Source organism: Augochlora pura, chromosome 4 (genome assembly GCF_028453695.1).
Source record: "Augochlora pura isolate Apur16 chromosome 4, APUR_v2.2.1, whole genome shotgun sequence".
In the NCBI taxonomy this organism is placed as follows: Eukaryota; Metazoa; Arthropoda; class Insecta; order Hymenoptera; family Halictidae; genus Augochlora; species Augochlora pura.
Window position 1 is genome coordinate 26,840,572 of NC_135775.1, and position 16,096 is coordinate 26,856,667.

A 16,096-nucleotide genomic window follows, 5' to 3' on the forward strand; every position below is an offset into this window, starting at 1 on the left:
TTATCATGATTAAACAATGAATACTACCTTGTAAAGATTGTGATCTGTTGGTATTAGTGTATCAGGACAGGTCAGGACCAGACATTCTACATCATATCTTATCTTATGTTATCCATCGAATTGAAATTTATACATGCGTACATGTATGTACGTACGCACATCAAATTTTGAAGTGTTCCGAAACCTATCGGTATATGTACATAATTGATTTTTACCATCGTGGCAAGTTTATTCTTTACAATCGTAACAAAATTTGAAAATTGCTTAAAATGATATTAAAAGCTGTTATATTAATTGGAGGCCCATCGAAAGGTTTGTTTTGTTGCAGTTTCATTTCGTTTCCTATACGTAGATTACCTGTAATAAAATAACATAACCTTGAACATAAAAGCGTAAATTTATAATGAAAAATTGGATCGGAGTTAGATATCTAAATTACTAATAGGAAATAATGAGAATAATGTGCTTTGCAGGAACTAGATTTAGACCTCTCTCCTTGGACATTCCAAAACCATTGTTTCCAATTGCTGGTTTACCAGTGATACAACACCACATAGAAGCATGCTCAAAAGTGGAAAATCTTAGTGAAATATTGATAATTGGATCGTATCTTGCCAGTGATTTGACACAATTTATTCATGACATGATAACTACGTATAACATAGTTATTAGATACCTTCAAGAATTCACTATGTTGGGAACTGCTGGTGGAATGTATCATTTTCGGGATCAGATACGATCTGGTTCTCCTACACATTTCTTTGTGATGAATGGTGATGTTTGTGCTGATTTCCCTTTACAAGAAACAGTCGCATTTCATATAGAAAAGCAAGCATTACTTACAATTATGGCTACAGAAGCGACAAGGCAACAATCCATAAATTATGGATGTATGGTCCTTGGTAAAGACAAGGAAGTTGCTCATTATGTAGAAAAACCATCGACATTCGTTTCAACCTTGATCAATTGTGGAGTCTATCTTGCTTCCCCAGATATTTTTCAAACTATGGCAGATGCCTTTTATGCTGGACAAAATCAAGAGACTTTTACGTAAGATATTGTATTGCTGACCACACGCGTACTTTCTTATAAAGTTCCAAAGAAGAATGTATAGTTTTGATACGTACTTTATTACTTCTAGGCAATTTAATGGAAATGGTAGAGATCCAGCTCATATATCTCTTGAACAAGACATATTAACTCGATTAGCTGGAACTGGCCGTTTATTTGCATTACCTGTACTAAGATGGTGGTCGCAAGTTAAAACAGCTGGTTCCGCGATATACGCTAATCGGCATTATTTAGCTCTTTATAAAGCAAATTGTTCAAATCGTCTTGCTTTTACAACAAATGTACCTTGTCAAATTATTGGTGATGTTTACATACATCCATCAGCTACAGTTCACTCAACAGCAGTGGTAAAGAGATTATTAAAACTTCTTTAAAAAATCTATTAATAAGTTTTTAGTAGGTGTTAAACATTGATTCATTGGTATCACACCATGTACTTCTTTTACAGTTAGGGCCAAACGTAAGCATAGGTCCAAATGCTATTATTGCACCAGGTGTCAGAATAAGAGAATCAATTATATTAGCTAATGCTCACATTCAAGCACATTCCGTCGTTCTTCATAGTATAGTAGGTAAAAGCAGCTACGTAGGTGAATGGGCACGAATAGAAGGAACGCCGTGCGATCCCAATCCTGATAAACCATTCGCAAAAATGGAGAATTTGCCTTTGTTTAATACAAATGGGAAACTCAATCCTTCTATAACAATTCTCGGTAATTACTTTCTCATACAACATTCTTTGCGAAAGAAATAACTACTTCTCTATCATTTACATTTCAGGCACGAGCGTACGCTTAGCAGCTGAGAAAATTTTATTGAATTCCATTGTCTTGCCGCACAAAGAGCTTACGAGAAATTTTAAGAATGAAATTATCCTTTGAACTGTCTGCGACTCAAATATTTGTATTGACTGAACCATTTACAAGATAATTCCTCCATGCGATAATGCATTAAGTTTTACTAAGATTTTTAAATTATTAATTTATGCAATCGTTAATGAAGCACAAGCATTTGTTATCTAATAAGAGCAAGGAATTACGCACAATGTAGACTTATGAATTATTTTTACAGACATAAATGTTTTGTTGCTTGTACCTATGTATTTATATTCAAAGGATTATTATAAATATTTTTCTCGTAAATGTGGAAAGTTCTTTTAATGTTGTCCAAAAAAACTTGTGGTTTCTATACTATCGAGATAATTTATAAAGATTTTTAACATACTGTAATATTGAAAAACATCTGTATATTTGCACAAATGTGCATACAGTGGATATGACAAAGAGACTGAAGTATTAACTATGTTAACTATTGCAAAAGAGAGAATATTTATTTGTAATTCCGCTGTTAAATAAATATCGTTGATCCAAATAATCCACATGTTTAAATAATTGCTCCTTTCACAGAGACAAATTTAAAAAGAGACGGTACCACCTATAACACAAAAATAACTTTTATGGTTCGTAAATTATATATTTCTTAATAAAATACAGTTAAAAAGAGTCAATAATTTATTAAAAAAAGATACTTCATATGTATAGGATTCTAAATTCATATAAAAATTTGCATATTGCAAAATTGACATTAAGTCGTAGAAAGGAGAGGGTATTTTCTAACATCCTTTTAGACTTTAAACGGAATAAGTGTATTGTTGTCGATAAATTGGAATTATACCTTCGAAGCCTCAAACTGAGAATAGCGCAATGCAGGACGTGCTCCTTGCGTGATGCAAAAAGGCGGAGTCGTTTTATAAAAATAAAGAGCATACACAGTCTTTCTTGTCTCATCCCTTCGATCAGCTATGATACAATCTCGGAAGTGGGGATGTCGATCTTTTATTAGCATCCCTACCTTGAAGGTATATTACGAAAAATAAAACTTCAGAGTTTTGTTTCATGTTTAACCCTATTTCTGAAAAGCTGATTTGATCGCTGTACTCCTTGCGAGTTATTTAAATAAGAATTTCCCGAGATGACGACAGCTGTCGTAGAATCCGAATTTGAATGCAAAAATTCCTGTTGACTATTAGCTTCGATTAAGTATCGTTGCTGTTGTTGCTGCTGTTCTTCTTCGCCAACGTAAGCATTATGACCATAACCATTCTTCACTCGAAATTGTACTTCAGAATCTGTTTCGTCTTCGTTGTCTGCACTATCTACATCTCCTATTAATTAGAATTGTATTAGAGTTGAGGATAATTCATTCAAATACCGATGACACGCGTTTTAATGAAGACCTACCGTCAGAACTATTAGTGGAAGGTAAGTAGAAACGTGTTGCTGTAATCTTACTGCTTCCAACACGTCGTTCTCGTTCTCTCGCGGTATTATTTGGATGATTATATTTAAATTCACGAGGAAGCGTATAACTTCGAGGTAGCGACACTTGGCTACCCTCCATATCACTCATTTCTCCTTCTATTTCTCCCTCGCCTTTTGAGCTTTCTTCCCCACCGTTTTGACTTGAACGTAATCTAAAATTTGTTGACATAAGATGTCTCCAAATTTCAGCCTATTTTTATTATAATTTTACAGCAGTTTATTCTTGCGAGTTTTCAATCGCGTGATTACCTATGATTAATGTGAGCTGTCGGTGCCCAATGCGAATAATGATGAGGAAGACATCGTGGTGCCAGTAAAATTTCTGGGGTATCCGCCCTTTCTCTTTGCGTTGTCCTCCACGAATTTGAAGGGTGAACATTCGGATAATAAGAGGAAGATGGTGGCGGAGGTATGAGGCAGTGCATTTTCACCGGTGGCCATGATGACAATGTGACTCCTCCATTTTGATCAACTATAGAAGGAGCAGATGTGAATAATGGTGAGCTAGGAGAAGTATGTAACTTTGTATTAGGAGGAGGCTGTTGATTCGATGCAGCCGATGACGAGAACGAGGACGCCGACGCCGAAGGTGGAGGAAATAATTTTCCTTCTTTTATTTCTTCTTGTATAGCACGTAATTCTCGTAGTTGCTGCTGTTTTTTCTCTTGAAGTTTTTCTCTTATTAAATTAACGCTCAGAGAACCCCCAGTTCCAGCGTCTGCTCCGATCTTTTGCTCGGCCGAGTGATCATTCTGCCTCAAATAAGAAATTATTGAATGTAAGTTGAAAAGGAGATAGGGTTTATAAATTTCGAGAACATATTAACGACATGAAATATTTCGCTACCTGTAATACACCAGAAGACATGACAGATCTCTTCCAAAATGGAATTAATTGGCGTGAATTACTGTTCATACTCAGCCATTGTTTCGTATCTCCTATAGCGTTCATAGAGGTTGCGACGGCTCCTGTCTGCGACTGTGATGGCGGAGGGACAAAAGTAGTTGGTTTTTTCTTCTTTCGATTTGGATTTGCTACGGTTGGATTGGCAAAACGGCAGTTAAACACTCCTGGTATTCCACCGTTACTTAATTTAACTCGTCTCATTCCCACGTTCATATTTACTTTCTTATCTTCTGTATAATCTATTTGTTTCTCCTCCAAATTGTCCTGCAAACATTACTCGTATATTGTAAAAGCTACATTAATAATTTTCGTTAAATATTTTTTGTTCTTTTATTTAAGTCGTTTAGGCACCTGATTCGGTAACGTTGTGAGGTTCGAAGCTGTTATTCTACCACCAGCTTCGTACATCAATCTTCTTACATGAAAAAATCTGAACATAAAATCAACGACTGAAAAATATGTTTCGTAAAATGAAGAGTTTAAATTGCATGTTTTCATAATTACCTGTAATAAAGACCCATGAAGAACATACCACCGAAAAATAAAGCTAACAGTGTGAGTACTAGTGTTACCGGATTTGGATGGTTTTGGTGTGGTAGGAGATCACTTCTATTAATTCCTACTATCCATACACCAATAAGTAGACTGTTTTCCAAAAACATTACTGTATAAAATATTACCTACAGAAATACATGGATATTACCGATATGAGTGTTACAGTTCTTATCATAATTAATACTTGGGGGATATTCCTTTTCTTACCATCTTTTGACGGTGATTCGTTTCGTGTAAATTTACGTATGCAAATATGTAAACGAACGCGAGAAGAGAGGCCAGAGAAGTTTTCCTTAAGATAGGCAAATGTTCACCACCGTGAAACAGACCATCTGGAGTAAGCAGCAGCCACATCAACATCGAGAGCCAGTGAAGGGCCATGACAATTAACAGCCATTGTCCACCATAGAGTGAAGCATAAGCTACCAATACTCCTACTCTAGCACTTACAGTTCCTAACCGCCATGCTAGTTGTGCCAGCACACCTAGCCACGTAAGTACCAAACGTTCCAAATTACGCAGTCGAGCTGCACCTTTGCTAAAGCTAGCTACTGCCCAACATACACTCCATAATGAGAGTCCCGCTGATACTGCAGTCAATTTTGCTAGTTTTTCGCTATCTCTCGGTTCAGTTTCTTTCGCTTTTTCGACGTCTATATTCGAGTCGCTATTGACTCCAATGGATAACAGATACAATTGCAACAACAGCATTGGAGCAGCTTCACAGAACGCATGTATAAGGCGAAGTACACAAAGTTCCCTGACCTAATAAAACACAAAGCTTTATTATATTATACATTTATAAACAATTTTCGATATTTGCTTTCTGTACAAGATTAGCAGGAAACGGTGAAAATTTGGAAATATATAGATTAACACCTCACTAATAGTCTAGGTGCTGGAGTTATCCAAATTTTCACAATTTCCTACCATTTTCAATTACAAATTTAAAGTTACCTCATGTTTAACATAAGTTAAATTAACTGGTATAAATAATTTGAAGTATCTCCACAGTACTCCAACTTGAGTAGAATGAAGCAATAAAACGCACCATATCGCCCAATTCCCATTTTCTTTCTTTTCATTGACATTACAATCTGCAATAGTTTTACCAGTTAATCTTCCTCTAGCACCCCACAAGTACCATCGCACGCTAACAATCTAAAATCAATGAAATAATAAAATAAATTAATTAGAATTAAGAAACCATTTAAATTACAATGAAAAGATTACCTGAGAGATAATTAACGATGTTGCAATAAGGACAATACTTAAAGGAAAAAGAATTGAAGGAGCAATGGAATGATGCGCGAGGGCATATACCATTGCAAAATCAAAAACAACGTCGCAGAAGTATGAAGCAAGAGAGATTATGTTGAATAGTACATCACACAATGGTAAGAATTCGTGCTGATGCTGTGTCTGTAGATGCTGGGCCATAATGGTCTTTTGTTATCCATTTGGATTATCCAGCACCTTTTCCTTCTATCAACCCATGCCACACATTCCACAGTATGAAAATTTGTCTGAAAAGTAAAACAATTAGTATAAGAAAACAATATGCTATTTTCATATATAAAGATCTTACACAAAAAAAATAATAGCTGCATTTGTTGAAGAAAATTACATTTTTCCTAAATAATTAGAAAAAATCGTTCTCCACTTTTTGTTAGAGTTTTTTTATTAAAACATTTTTAAGCTTCTTGTGAAGTTAACATTTAATTATCAATTCTTATCAATTATTTTCCGCATGTTACTGATCTGCGAAATAATCTGAACATTTAATACGTAAATGTCGTGAGTTCAAGTAACAGACATGAAATAAAACTGTATATGTAAATACCTTTAGTCGAAAATATTGCAATAATATCGTGAAAAAAAATATTCTTTTTTACGAAATGAAAATTGGATGTCAGTCAAATGTGGCGATATTTTAACGTAATTTCAGAAGCTAGAGGTTGAAAATGCTGCTAACGTTAATCGTAAAAGTGTTTCACACCATAGACATGTAATGAAATACAAAAGAGAGAAAAATGTGCAAAGCATAGGAGGAAGCGAATTTTCTTACCACATTCCTCAGATGTCACCGAATAAGTAATCACAAAAGTAACATTCTCATCTAGACATCTAGATGCTGCTTACCAAGAACCTGGACCAACGTTGGAATGTAAGGAATTTATCCCTATTGTACTTGGTGGACGCTTTCAAAAATAGAGATTTTTTTCATCAACTGAGTATACCTCGACTGGCTTTCTAACTACTGCTGTGTAATTTCCGCGGGTGCACGTTCAAACGTAATATTTTTATTCAATTTCGAAGAAACTCAGCAAGTGCCTACATTTAAGTACCTGTTGATTCGAAAGACAACTATATGGCACAGGGCACAGTACGTACATATACATCAGTGATGTCCACGGGAGACATGCGGCATGCGAGAGACGGGAGACAGGACAAGAGATAACCGGTGCCCACTTCACCCCACTACATTGTCAAAGCCACAGACCCACAAGGACCATAAGGACAGTGCCTAGGTGATTTTCATAGTGAAGTATAGACCTCTACTTTACCGATCTAAGGGAAAAGAAAGAGAACCACGGTATAAGAAGAAGAGGTGATTCGACACGATCCTCACTCTCGTGGTAAAATAATATACTAACATTTTATACAAACTATTTACTATGCAAACCAATCAATATACGTATATGTACACATATACTAAATATAAAAAGGTCCGAGATGCAATGAGAAACTGATTTCACTCAGAAGATTGCTACAATTTTCTTTCTCGCGGGTTTTGCTGTCAATGAACCTTTCAGCGGAACGACGAACCCGCGGACTGAAAGAAGACCATACATACTTTCTAGACACGGCTTCAAATATTTTTCCTGAAGCAAACACGAAATCGTAGATCATATCTTAGACTTTAAGACTTAAGAGTGTATGATCTAAGAGTTCACAAGGGTTTCCTCAAATATCGAATGTATCGCTTCGATGGTAACGTCGTCGATGATCAGTTCAGCAGAGTAAGGATAGAGGACAGCGTAGTCGAGCGATGCGACAAGATAAATCACAAACATGAGAGCATTCCTGGCAATCTTCTCGCCATCGAGGACCTTTCCCAATATTAGGGAAGAGTTTAATCTGCAGGAAAGGAATGTAATATACCTGTGAAGTACTCTCCTTGAATTTTCGTTTTCGAATCGGCCGCAGTTTAACTAGCTGCTCGAAAATCCACTTCTGTATTCAGATTTCATGCATTCTTTGACGGTCGTTTTTTTTTTAACTTATCCGAAAATTCAAAAATGAAACTTGATCAATTACGAATAAATATTACATATAGGTAAATGTTGTATTTAATACATTCATTCACCGCACTTAACGACAATTAAGTATATAATATACACGATAGTTTAGAATGTGTTACCGAGTGGTGAAGGATAATGAATGTTACAAATGATCTCACATCACTCTCAAGGTACTTACATTTTCAATTTGATCAAATTTGTTATTGTACAAATGAATTAATAACTTAATATCGAGGGATAAATTAATAGTAAAATGAACTACCTATATAGCTGTTTTATAATTGTGTCTAGTTTTCATGTAAGTTGCACATGTACATTATTTTATTATATTTTGTATAGATAAAAAGTTGTGTGAAATATACTTGTTAATTTGTAAATTAGGTGTTCTTATATTAGTATAAATTATTGACTATTATAATTGTAATCTTTCATCTGATGTGTAAAAAATGAACGACACCATTTTATTTTTCTCCAAACACCATTTACAAACATCTGAATGCACAATGAAATGAAAATGTAATTGTTCTCTTAAAATTTTACTAGACTCATGAATAGTTACAAATGTTATCTTTCTTTGATAAATAGTTAATTATTAAAATGCGTACATTCTTAGTATTAGTGATATAAAGATACAAAAGATGTTCCTATATCTAGTAAAATTTTAAGTTCGATAGCATAAATATGTGCTCAGTGCAAATTTGGCTCTCATACAAATATCATTGTGATCACAAGTTTTACAGGTGGTTCTTCGTTAGTGTAGAAATAATGAGCTCAATGAAAAAGTTCTTTACGTGACCCTTAATTTACAGTATAACAAACTTTGCTTACATAAAGCAGATATTTTTATACTATAAAGCTATTTGATTACAACTAATATATATATAAAAGACATTCATATGCAAATGAAATGCCGATCTCTAAAATCAGTCTTACACTTTAGAAATCAGATGCGTGTTTCCATGTTTGGAACAATATAGACCTGTAATACATTTAAGTACATTCACGTTAAAAGAAAAGAAAAGAAAATGAAAATCGAAGAGTAGCGACAATATACAGGGATGAAACTAATATGTATCTTCGATAAAAACTCGTTAAATACGACTATACTTATTTCTTTCGAGTACACGAAACAATATATTGAAGTGAGTAATTTAATATGCTTATATTTTCCGACCCTTAAAAAGCTCGGATAACTCACGGCTGAGTTTGCATTGTTATGAGAACGATTATTCCAGGAGAGGGATCTGCTTTTGGAATCACTTAAACAGTAGTTTGTAAAAATTATGTTAATAAATAGTTTCTTCACCAAAATATTCATCCCTTCGATAAATATCAAGTGTTTAGAATATACGCTTACAGTGTGTCATCTAATAGCATTTCACGCAATAAATAATATCAATTTCTTTAAAAACGACTCGTAATACTACGATGTTATAAAATAAAATACTTCTGAATGAAAATGTTGTTCAAGTACCGGCCACGTTACGTATAAAAGAAGAAAACTCGCGAAATTGTTCCCTAGTTAACTTCGGATTCAAATCATTGATCAACGCTATTTATTTAAGTTCTAAAACTTAACGAGAAGAACAAGTAACATGCACCTCGTCCGCTTTTATCGTTATTCGATAAAACCCGTATGATATGAATGAGTATTTTATTACTACACCGCGCGATGAAATTCTAATGAAAGCCGCTAATGACTTTATATTTAGAACATCGGAGATAGCTGTGACGATTCGGACGACTCAAAGAATCGGTTCATTGTGAGAACTAACAATGTATTATAAAGGAAACACCCCTCTCCCTTTCATCGGTTTAGTCCGTCGGTAAGCATTGTCTTTTGAAATATTTTCGATTCGTTTCTTTCGTCTTGAACTCCTCAGGAACAACGCAGCAAGTCTGAAAAGCTTGATAGCAAATTAGTTATTGCGAAGAATATCTCAAGCTTGTCCGAAATTCTGGGTATCCCCCATTCGATATATATGAGAAAAATAGCTCAATCGATCCGACCATAAGATGGTACAATGTTTTTCCCTATCCAGACGTCGCAGTTAGGGTAATCCTGCTCGGGAAGGGTGTCTTGTCCAACAATGAGAACTCGTTTGACGCCGTTCGAATCTGCCCGAGCTACTTCGCCGTGCCATACATAATGGTTAAATAATTGTTGCATCGCAGAGACATGCCTTTTTTCCTCGGGTGTACGCGCAGCAAACGACCCAAGTATCGCGGCTGCATCGCTGTCAGGGTCTGCGAACTGACCACGAGGTTGTGTTGCCACATAGAACGGAATGGCAGACTGCATTCGGGCTACCGTCAACAGCGGACATATTACACGAATGTCAGAGATCATGCTCGACAAACCCTTTAACGTAGTGTTGTAACGTCTGAAAGTACAAGTGAACATTTAATGAAATTGTATCAGATTTATCACTATGTTTACTAAAGCAGTCTTACTTACTCAAGAGCCTCGTCGGCTAAGCCCGATGTCCCTAAAAGAGATTCTCTTACTAACTTCTCGACTTGCGTGGAATTCAGAGTCGTATTCGAATTAAGATACTTTAAAGGAATTCCTGCATGAGCTGTCGTGCCCATGACGATCTTAACTGGGAGTTCGTCTTTTGCCCAGATATTACCCAGGGGTTCTTGAAGAATAGCGCGATCTATAACTAACCATTCGTGTCGTCTGTCTCTGGACGTCGCTTCTCTAGCCTCGGGTAACCCAATGTTCCCGGTATACCAAGAATCCGGAACCGAGTCCATCAATTCCTCAACGCTTTTGCTTCTCAGACATGCGGCGTCGTTGCATTTTATCGAATTCAAGAACTGCTCGTTCAGTTTTTGCGAGACTTCTAACTCTCTACCCGGAAAGATTGCGCTTCCGCTGGATATCCAAACTCGGGAGAACAATTCTTTTGTTCGACGAATGCCAACGAGTGTGGCGACAAGCGTTCCTCCAGCGCGGTGTCCCCACAGAGTTACAGAATGCTTGTTACCACCAAAATTCTCGATATTCAGCTGAACCCATTGGAGTGCTGCTATGATGTCAGACAGCCCATAGTTTCCAGACGTGGGCGGATGGGTTGCTCTCGAGAGCGGTTCGGCGGCTAAGAAACCAAAAATACCCAACCGGAAGTTCGGTCTGACGAAGACCATGTCGCGGACACGGGCCAGCTTTGCAGAAGGCTGCATAATACCCGGTGATCCTCCGCTCAGGGTCTCTGCGCCAATCATAACGACTACGGGCAAAGGTGAGTCGTATCTGACTTCAGGTGTAAACACATCTAGATGCAAGCAATCCTCTTTTCCAATCACACCACCGGACGCATCTCGTTGCAAGCAGACTTCCGATGAATTATATGCGAGATAAGTATCCGTCCAACAACGTTCTATTCTTCGTAACGGTTCCGCGGGTTGCCAGCGACGATTTTCTACCGGTTGAACCGCATACGGGATTCCCCTAAATGCAAACGCACCGTCTTCCGATACACCTTGCACCGGACCACAAGATGTAACAGCCACCACGTAATTTCCATCTTTGATTAGCTGTGTGTTTCCCTTTCTTGGACCGACACAGGCAACGCAAATGATGATGATCACCGATAGCAAGATACAGAGCGTGGCCACTATTAACGAATGCATTGCTCAATTATTATTATTTTCACACTATTATTAGTGTAAACATATATTATATATAATTATATAATATTATCAGACTAATCAACAACAATGTGCCACGTACCTAATACAAATAAGTTTTTTCTGGCGATAGCAATACAGGTAACAAGAAAATGTTGCTTAGGAGAGTCGATACCATCTGGAACGTCTCCATCGAGACGAACAGTTTCCATTCCGTCTTCGGTCCCCACTGGATTCTTATCTCCTGCACCGTCGTCCAAGGTCTCGACGCTAGCTAATCCTGCGGCACCGGTTGTTCCCAATTCTACTTCTCCTTCCTAAGTGATCAGAAACATTTTTATGTAAAATCGTAGCGAGAATGGACCTTTAGAAAATTGAGAAACGACGTGTAATATAGACATGTTCTACTCATCTACGCGTTCAGCTGTGAGTAATGGATACGTGTGTATGAAAGAGGAAAACGTAGGTCGATTAATTAAAGAATATGTCAAAGAAAAAACCGCACGTGCTCGAGTGCTCTGTATTACATCTTACGGTTTCGAATCATCGATTTTTCCGTTTCATAAGCAATAAACGCAAGACAAAGTTACAAAATCGATCCTTTAAGTACTCTTAAGTATCACCTTGTTCTTTTTCCGAGGAAAAACAGAGACTAAAGGTAGTTTTATGGCGTCGAGGAAGCCCTTGCGTCCCTCTTTCTCTTTTGTTTCTTTGTTAGGCGTGTTCGCCTTTTCTGAAGACACGTTTTGCTCGTTTTCTTTGGCATTTTTCTCTGTTACTTCAACTTCGCCTGCGTCAGCTGGTTTACCCTCGTCGTCCTAAACGAAAAGAAAAAGGAAAAATAAAAAGACATAATAATGAAAGAATCGTTAATTTCTACAATACATTCGTACGTAATATTCGTTGGCTCATGTAAATGGAGAGGTATTTTCATGTATATCATTATTGGAAGTCTCATTATCATTATCGTACGCGACGTCCGTCATTTAAAGGGACGCGCAATCAATAAGGCCAGGTGTACTGTTCAACTGACGTCATCCATTGGTTTAATGTTGGGAAAAAGAAATCGTTACGGGGCTATGGTCACCCCTCGTAAACACGCTATGGTGCCCCGGGAACTTGTGCTCTTTCAGTAGTATCGGTTGGTCGTAAACAGATGTTAATCGAGCAAAAGGAAACGACGGGTTCGAACGGTAACAGTCCTTGCTCATTCGCATCCGCTTGGACACGCCATTTCGGATGTAATCGAAATAAACTGATCGTACTTAGTTTTCAGATTAGCTTGGTATATTGTGCGCAACACAAGGATTGCGCGATCGATAACACGTGCACTGAACGATACATTTCGTGTACTGCACGCCGTATTCGAAATATATACGCATATACAAAATTAATTGATCATTTCGTGTATTCATTCTGTAGAAAATTAATCGGTTCAACATCTCAAAAAATTCTAGCCACTTGTACCAATTTAAAAAAAAAGTTATTTCATTAAGATGTACAGCTTATTTTAATCAAGAACAATGAAAAGTTACGATTGGATCCTGCCGATCTTGCGGAAAAGGTCACGCATTTACGTATTCAAACTTCTGAACGGGGGTTGGATGTTTAACTATTACTTTGCAAGGTTCCTTGCTCTTTGTACGACAAAAGCCGGGCATCTTAATACCGCCGATGGGTATTTTCTTCTTAGGCTTCTGTTCTTCGGATTCCGAATCTGGAGCGGTCGATGATACCGTGTGTTTCGTATTCTCGGCGTTCAACATTTTTTCCCTCTCCTCCTCCGCGATTTCCTTTTTATCTGTACTCTTTTCTTGATAACCTTGACTCATGGTTCACTGAAAATACCAATTAAGAGCAATTAATTTTTCTCGATTAAAAACTTCTATCGAAAATGCAGTTCAAATTATGATGAAGATGTAAACAATGCTTTCTTTTTTTCTATTCTCATATTGACTGCACTAAACCTTCTGAATTTGCAAGTTGCATTCATGGTTCATAATTCGAATTAGTTTTAAGTACATAACAAACTAAATTTTATTTTATAATTATTGAAATTATGCAAAATCTTTGGTGAGGGCATGACGAAATGCCCACGCTTTGAGAACCAGTACTGTTCGTAAGTATTTCCAAAAGGACGCCGCGCTATTCAATCCCGAAAATCTTGACAATAAGAATAATTTTCAAATTATTATGAACATTTTGCAAGAAACGTTGACCTCCTCGTTAACGAAATAATTTCATTCAGCGTCTTTGTTTTCAGATCCAGCAAATGAGAATATATTTTTTCGAATGGTATAACAATTGTAGGGAAAACACGCGGAAACTGTAATTTGAATCACCCTGTATCTATAAGAGCGTTGCAGCTGGCGTCGGGACGCCCAGACGTAAACCGATCGATCGGATGGCATTGCTCTCTGAGCCTATTGCCTTCAGGAGTCTAGCCATACATAGTTACCTAGCTTGCATTTTTCAAGTACCCGGGGAAGGTCAAATACATACGAGATAACAAACAAACGACCGAATATACATGAATAATAAAATTACAGAAATTTAGAAATAATACAAAAGCTTAATTATGTATTTTTCAAATCGCACACGATCATTCTTTTTATCTTTTCTTGTTTATTCGGAAATGTTTTTCTTTAATTATAGAATCATCAAACCCTTTCCTACTCGAAGAAGCCGAGGAAACATAAAACATTCAAATATAGAAGGTGAAGGTGGTTAACCGGCTAATAATCGTTTTGAACGTTCAACTGGACGAATACTATAAACTGAAATACCTATTATTGGTAGCACAAGGATTCGTTACTTTTATTACATTGTTTTAGAAATCTCTGCGTTATAATAATAACATGTGTACTCCTAAATTAAATGTGATCAGTCTTCGTTTTTATAAATCATTATTCCGGTACGATTTATGTGTCCTTCTTTTTACGTTCCTTATCTATGTCTTTATTTCAAAAATTTCTTCGCAAAAAAGCTCGTTGTAAATTTCATCGCAATTTTATCGTAATACCTATGTAGTGTTACAAATTAGACCCTATTTGTATGAGTTATTTAATGTTTATGGTTGAAAAATGATTCGGATTAACAGGCTAGAAAACTTGATAATGTTATAAATGATATTTCCTGTAATGTTTCGTCGTTACACTCCCCCCCCCTTTCCTCCCCGCCCCTCCCCCCAACCCCTACTATACTATTTATTTATTTAAATGTACATCAACGTAATAAATTTTACAAACGTTCATGCATTCTATCATTAACGTAACGATGAAAACGACTCTATCTTTTAAGAAAACTAGCTACAAAATTCAAACGCATTTTCACGTGTCTACAGTCGTTTGTTTGAGTTTTTCGATAAATAACAAGTTTACCTACGATTCTGTTCACTAACATAATTTGTTACACGAATCGTGCGGATCCTATCGTCGAAAACAACAACGAAATATGAACATGTAAACACTCACGCTCTTCGAAGGATACGTTGAGGACGGACGCCACTGAATTTTCAGGAAGAATTTCTCTATTCCTGTAGTCGAAACCTTTTGAATGGCCAGTGGACGCTGGGACGAACCCAATCACGTTGCTGTTGATGGAATCACTTCATTGATCGCAACACCACTCTAAAATGTTCTTAATACAAATTAGGTTTAGAAAGAAACGTTTAAACGAGCGCAAATGTCAGCGAGGTGGGATGACGCCAAGCGCGTGCTTACCTCGACTGCCTCGACTTGCCTCGATCTCGACTGGCGTTGTGTCGTTCCACGTTCCACGGTTCCGCTACCTGCTACGAAGCTCTATCGCTACTCTCTACACCCCACACAACCACGGTTTAAATGAGACGCAACTCGCTCATTGGCTGGTTTTGAACCTTGCGCGGTTATTTCCTTTTAAATGGGTGTAGGTCGTGTCGAACAATAATCTCAAGAGTTAAATATTATTTTACAATCTGCCCAATTATATTCTCAATATTGTTGTTTTCTCGTATCAGAAATAAATTCAAACAATAGTGTTTTCATGCTATCATATAACAAAAACGAGATACATGTACGGTTAATGTGATTTTTATAACGCGCTAATGACGTGGAACTAAATCATTTTCAGTATAAGAACGGTGGTAAACAGAACAACGTGCACAGTGTGATTTTCGTTCGAAATCGTTCATTTACAAATAATACAACGTTCGAATGTATACGTATATGTATGCGCGTAAATAATTGTTTTGAGCATCGTATGTAGTTCGCGCTCGAATCGAAGAACGCGCATGCGGACTCGGCGAAAAGTGGATCAGCGTTG

General features: G+C 36.9%; 3 protein-coding genes across 8 annotated transcripts; 1 reads left to right on the forward strand and 2 right to left on the reverse strand.

Annotated features, from left to right (window-relative positions):
* The first annotated feature begins 48 nt into the window (after positions 1–48).
* On the forward strand, positions 49–2,426 carry Gmppa (GDP-mannose pyrophosphorylase A). The gene is made up of 5 exons (XM_078178047.1): positions 49–312; positions 474–1,050; positions 1,142–1,418; positions 1,520–1,784; positions 1,852–2,426. Exons 1-5 carry the CDS (start codon positions 270–272, stop codon positions 1,950–1,952), a joined length of 1,263 nt encoding a protein of 420 aa, XP_078034173.1. The 5' UTR covers positions 49–269; the 3' UTR covers positions 1,953–2,426.
* Positions 2,391–7,337, reverse strand: LOC144468486 (uncharacterized). Of its 5 annotated transcripts, none has more exons than XR_013493813.1 (11): positions 6,922–7,326; positions 6,087–6,379; positions 5,811–6,014; positions 5,061–5,618; positions 4,803–4,978; positions 4,650–4,728; positions 4,239–4,562; positions 3,642–4,144; positions 3,312–3,544; positions 2,746–3,235; positions 2,391–2,505 (listed from the first exon to the last, which is right to left on the reverse strand). XR_013493813.1 is itself a non-coding variant. In XM_078177999.1 (11 exons), exons 3-11 carry the CDS (start codon positions 6,291–6,293, stop codon positions 2,952–2,954), a joined length of 2,568 nt encoding a protein of 855 aa, XP_078034125.1. In that variant the 5' UTR covers positions 6,294–6,379; positions 6,922–7,002; positions 7,248–7,272; the 3' UTR covers positions 2,537–2,951. The 5 variants fall into 5 exon arrangements, 4 of the variants coding, with proteins under 4 accessions (XP_078034125.1, XP_078034127.1, XP_078034123.1 ...); XM_078177999.1 differs by lacking the exon at positions 2,391–2,505 and having other exon boundaries at positions 2,537–3,235; positions 6,922–7,002; positions 7,248–7,272; XM_078178001.1 differs by lacking the exon at positions 2,391–2,505 and having other exon boundaries at positions 2,537–3,235; positions 7,248–7,337.
* Positions 7,338–8,431: 1,094 nt separating this feature from the next.
* On the reverse strand, positions 8,432–15,988 carry Nrt (Neurotactin). 2 transcript variants are annotated; one of them, XM_078178010.1, is made up of 7 exons: positions 15,517–15,988; positions 15,268–15,423; positions 13,414–13,632; positions 12,418–12,612; positions 11,898–12,111; positions 10,617–11,781; positions 8,432–10,542 (listed from the first exon to the last, which is right to left on the reverse strand). In XM_078178010.1, the coding sequence occupies exons 3-7, from the start codon at positions 13,624–13,626 to the stop codon at positions 10,155–10,157; spliced, it is 2,175 nt and encodes a 724-aa protein (XP_078034136.1). In that variant the 5' UTR covers positions 13,627–13,632; positions 15,268–15,423; positions 15,517–15,988; the 3' UTR covers positions 8,432–10,154. The 2 variants fall into 2 exon arrangements, with proteins under 2 accessions (XP_078034136.1, XP_078034137.1); XM_078178011.1 differs by having other exon boundaries at positions 15,268–15,433.
* Positions 15,989–16,096: the final 108 nt, after the last annotated feature.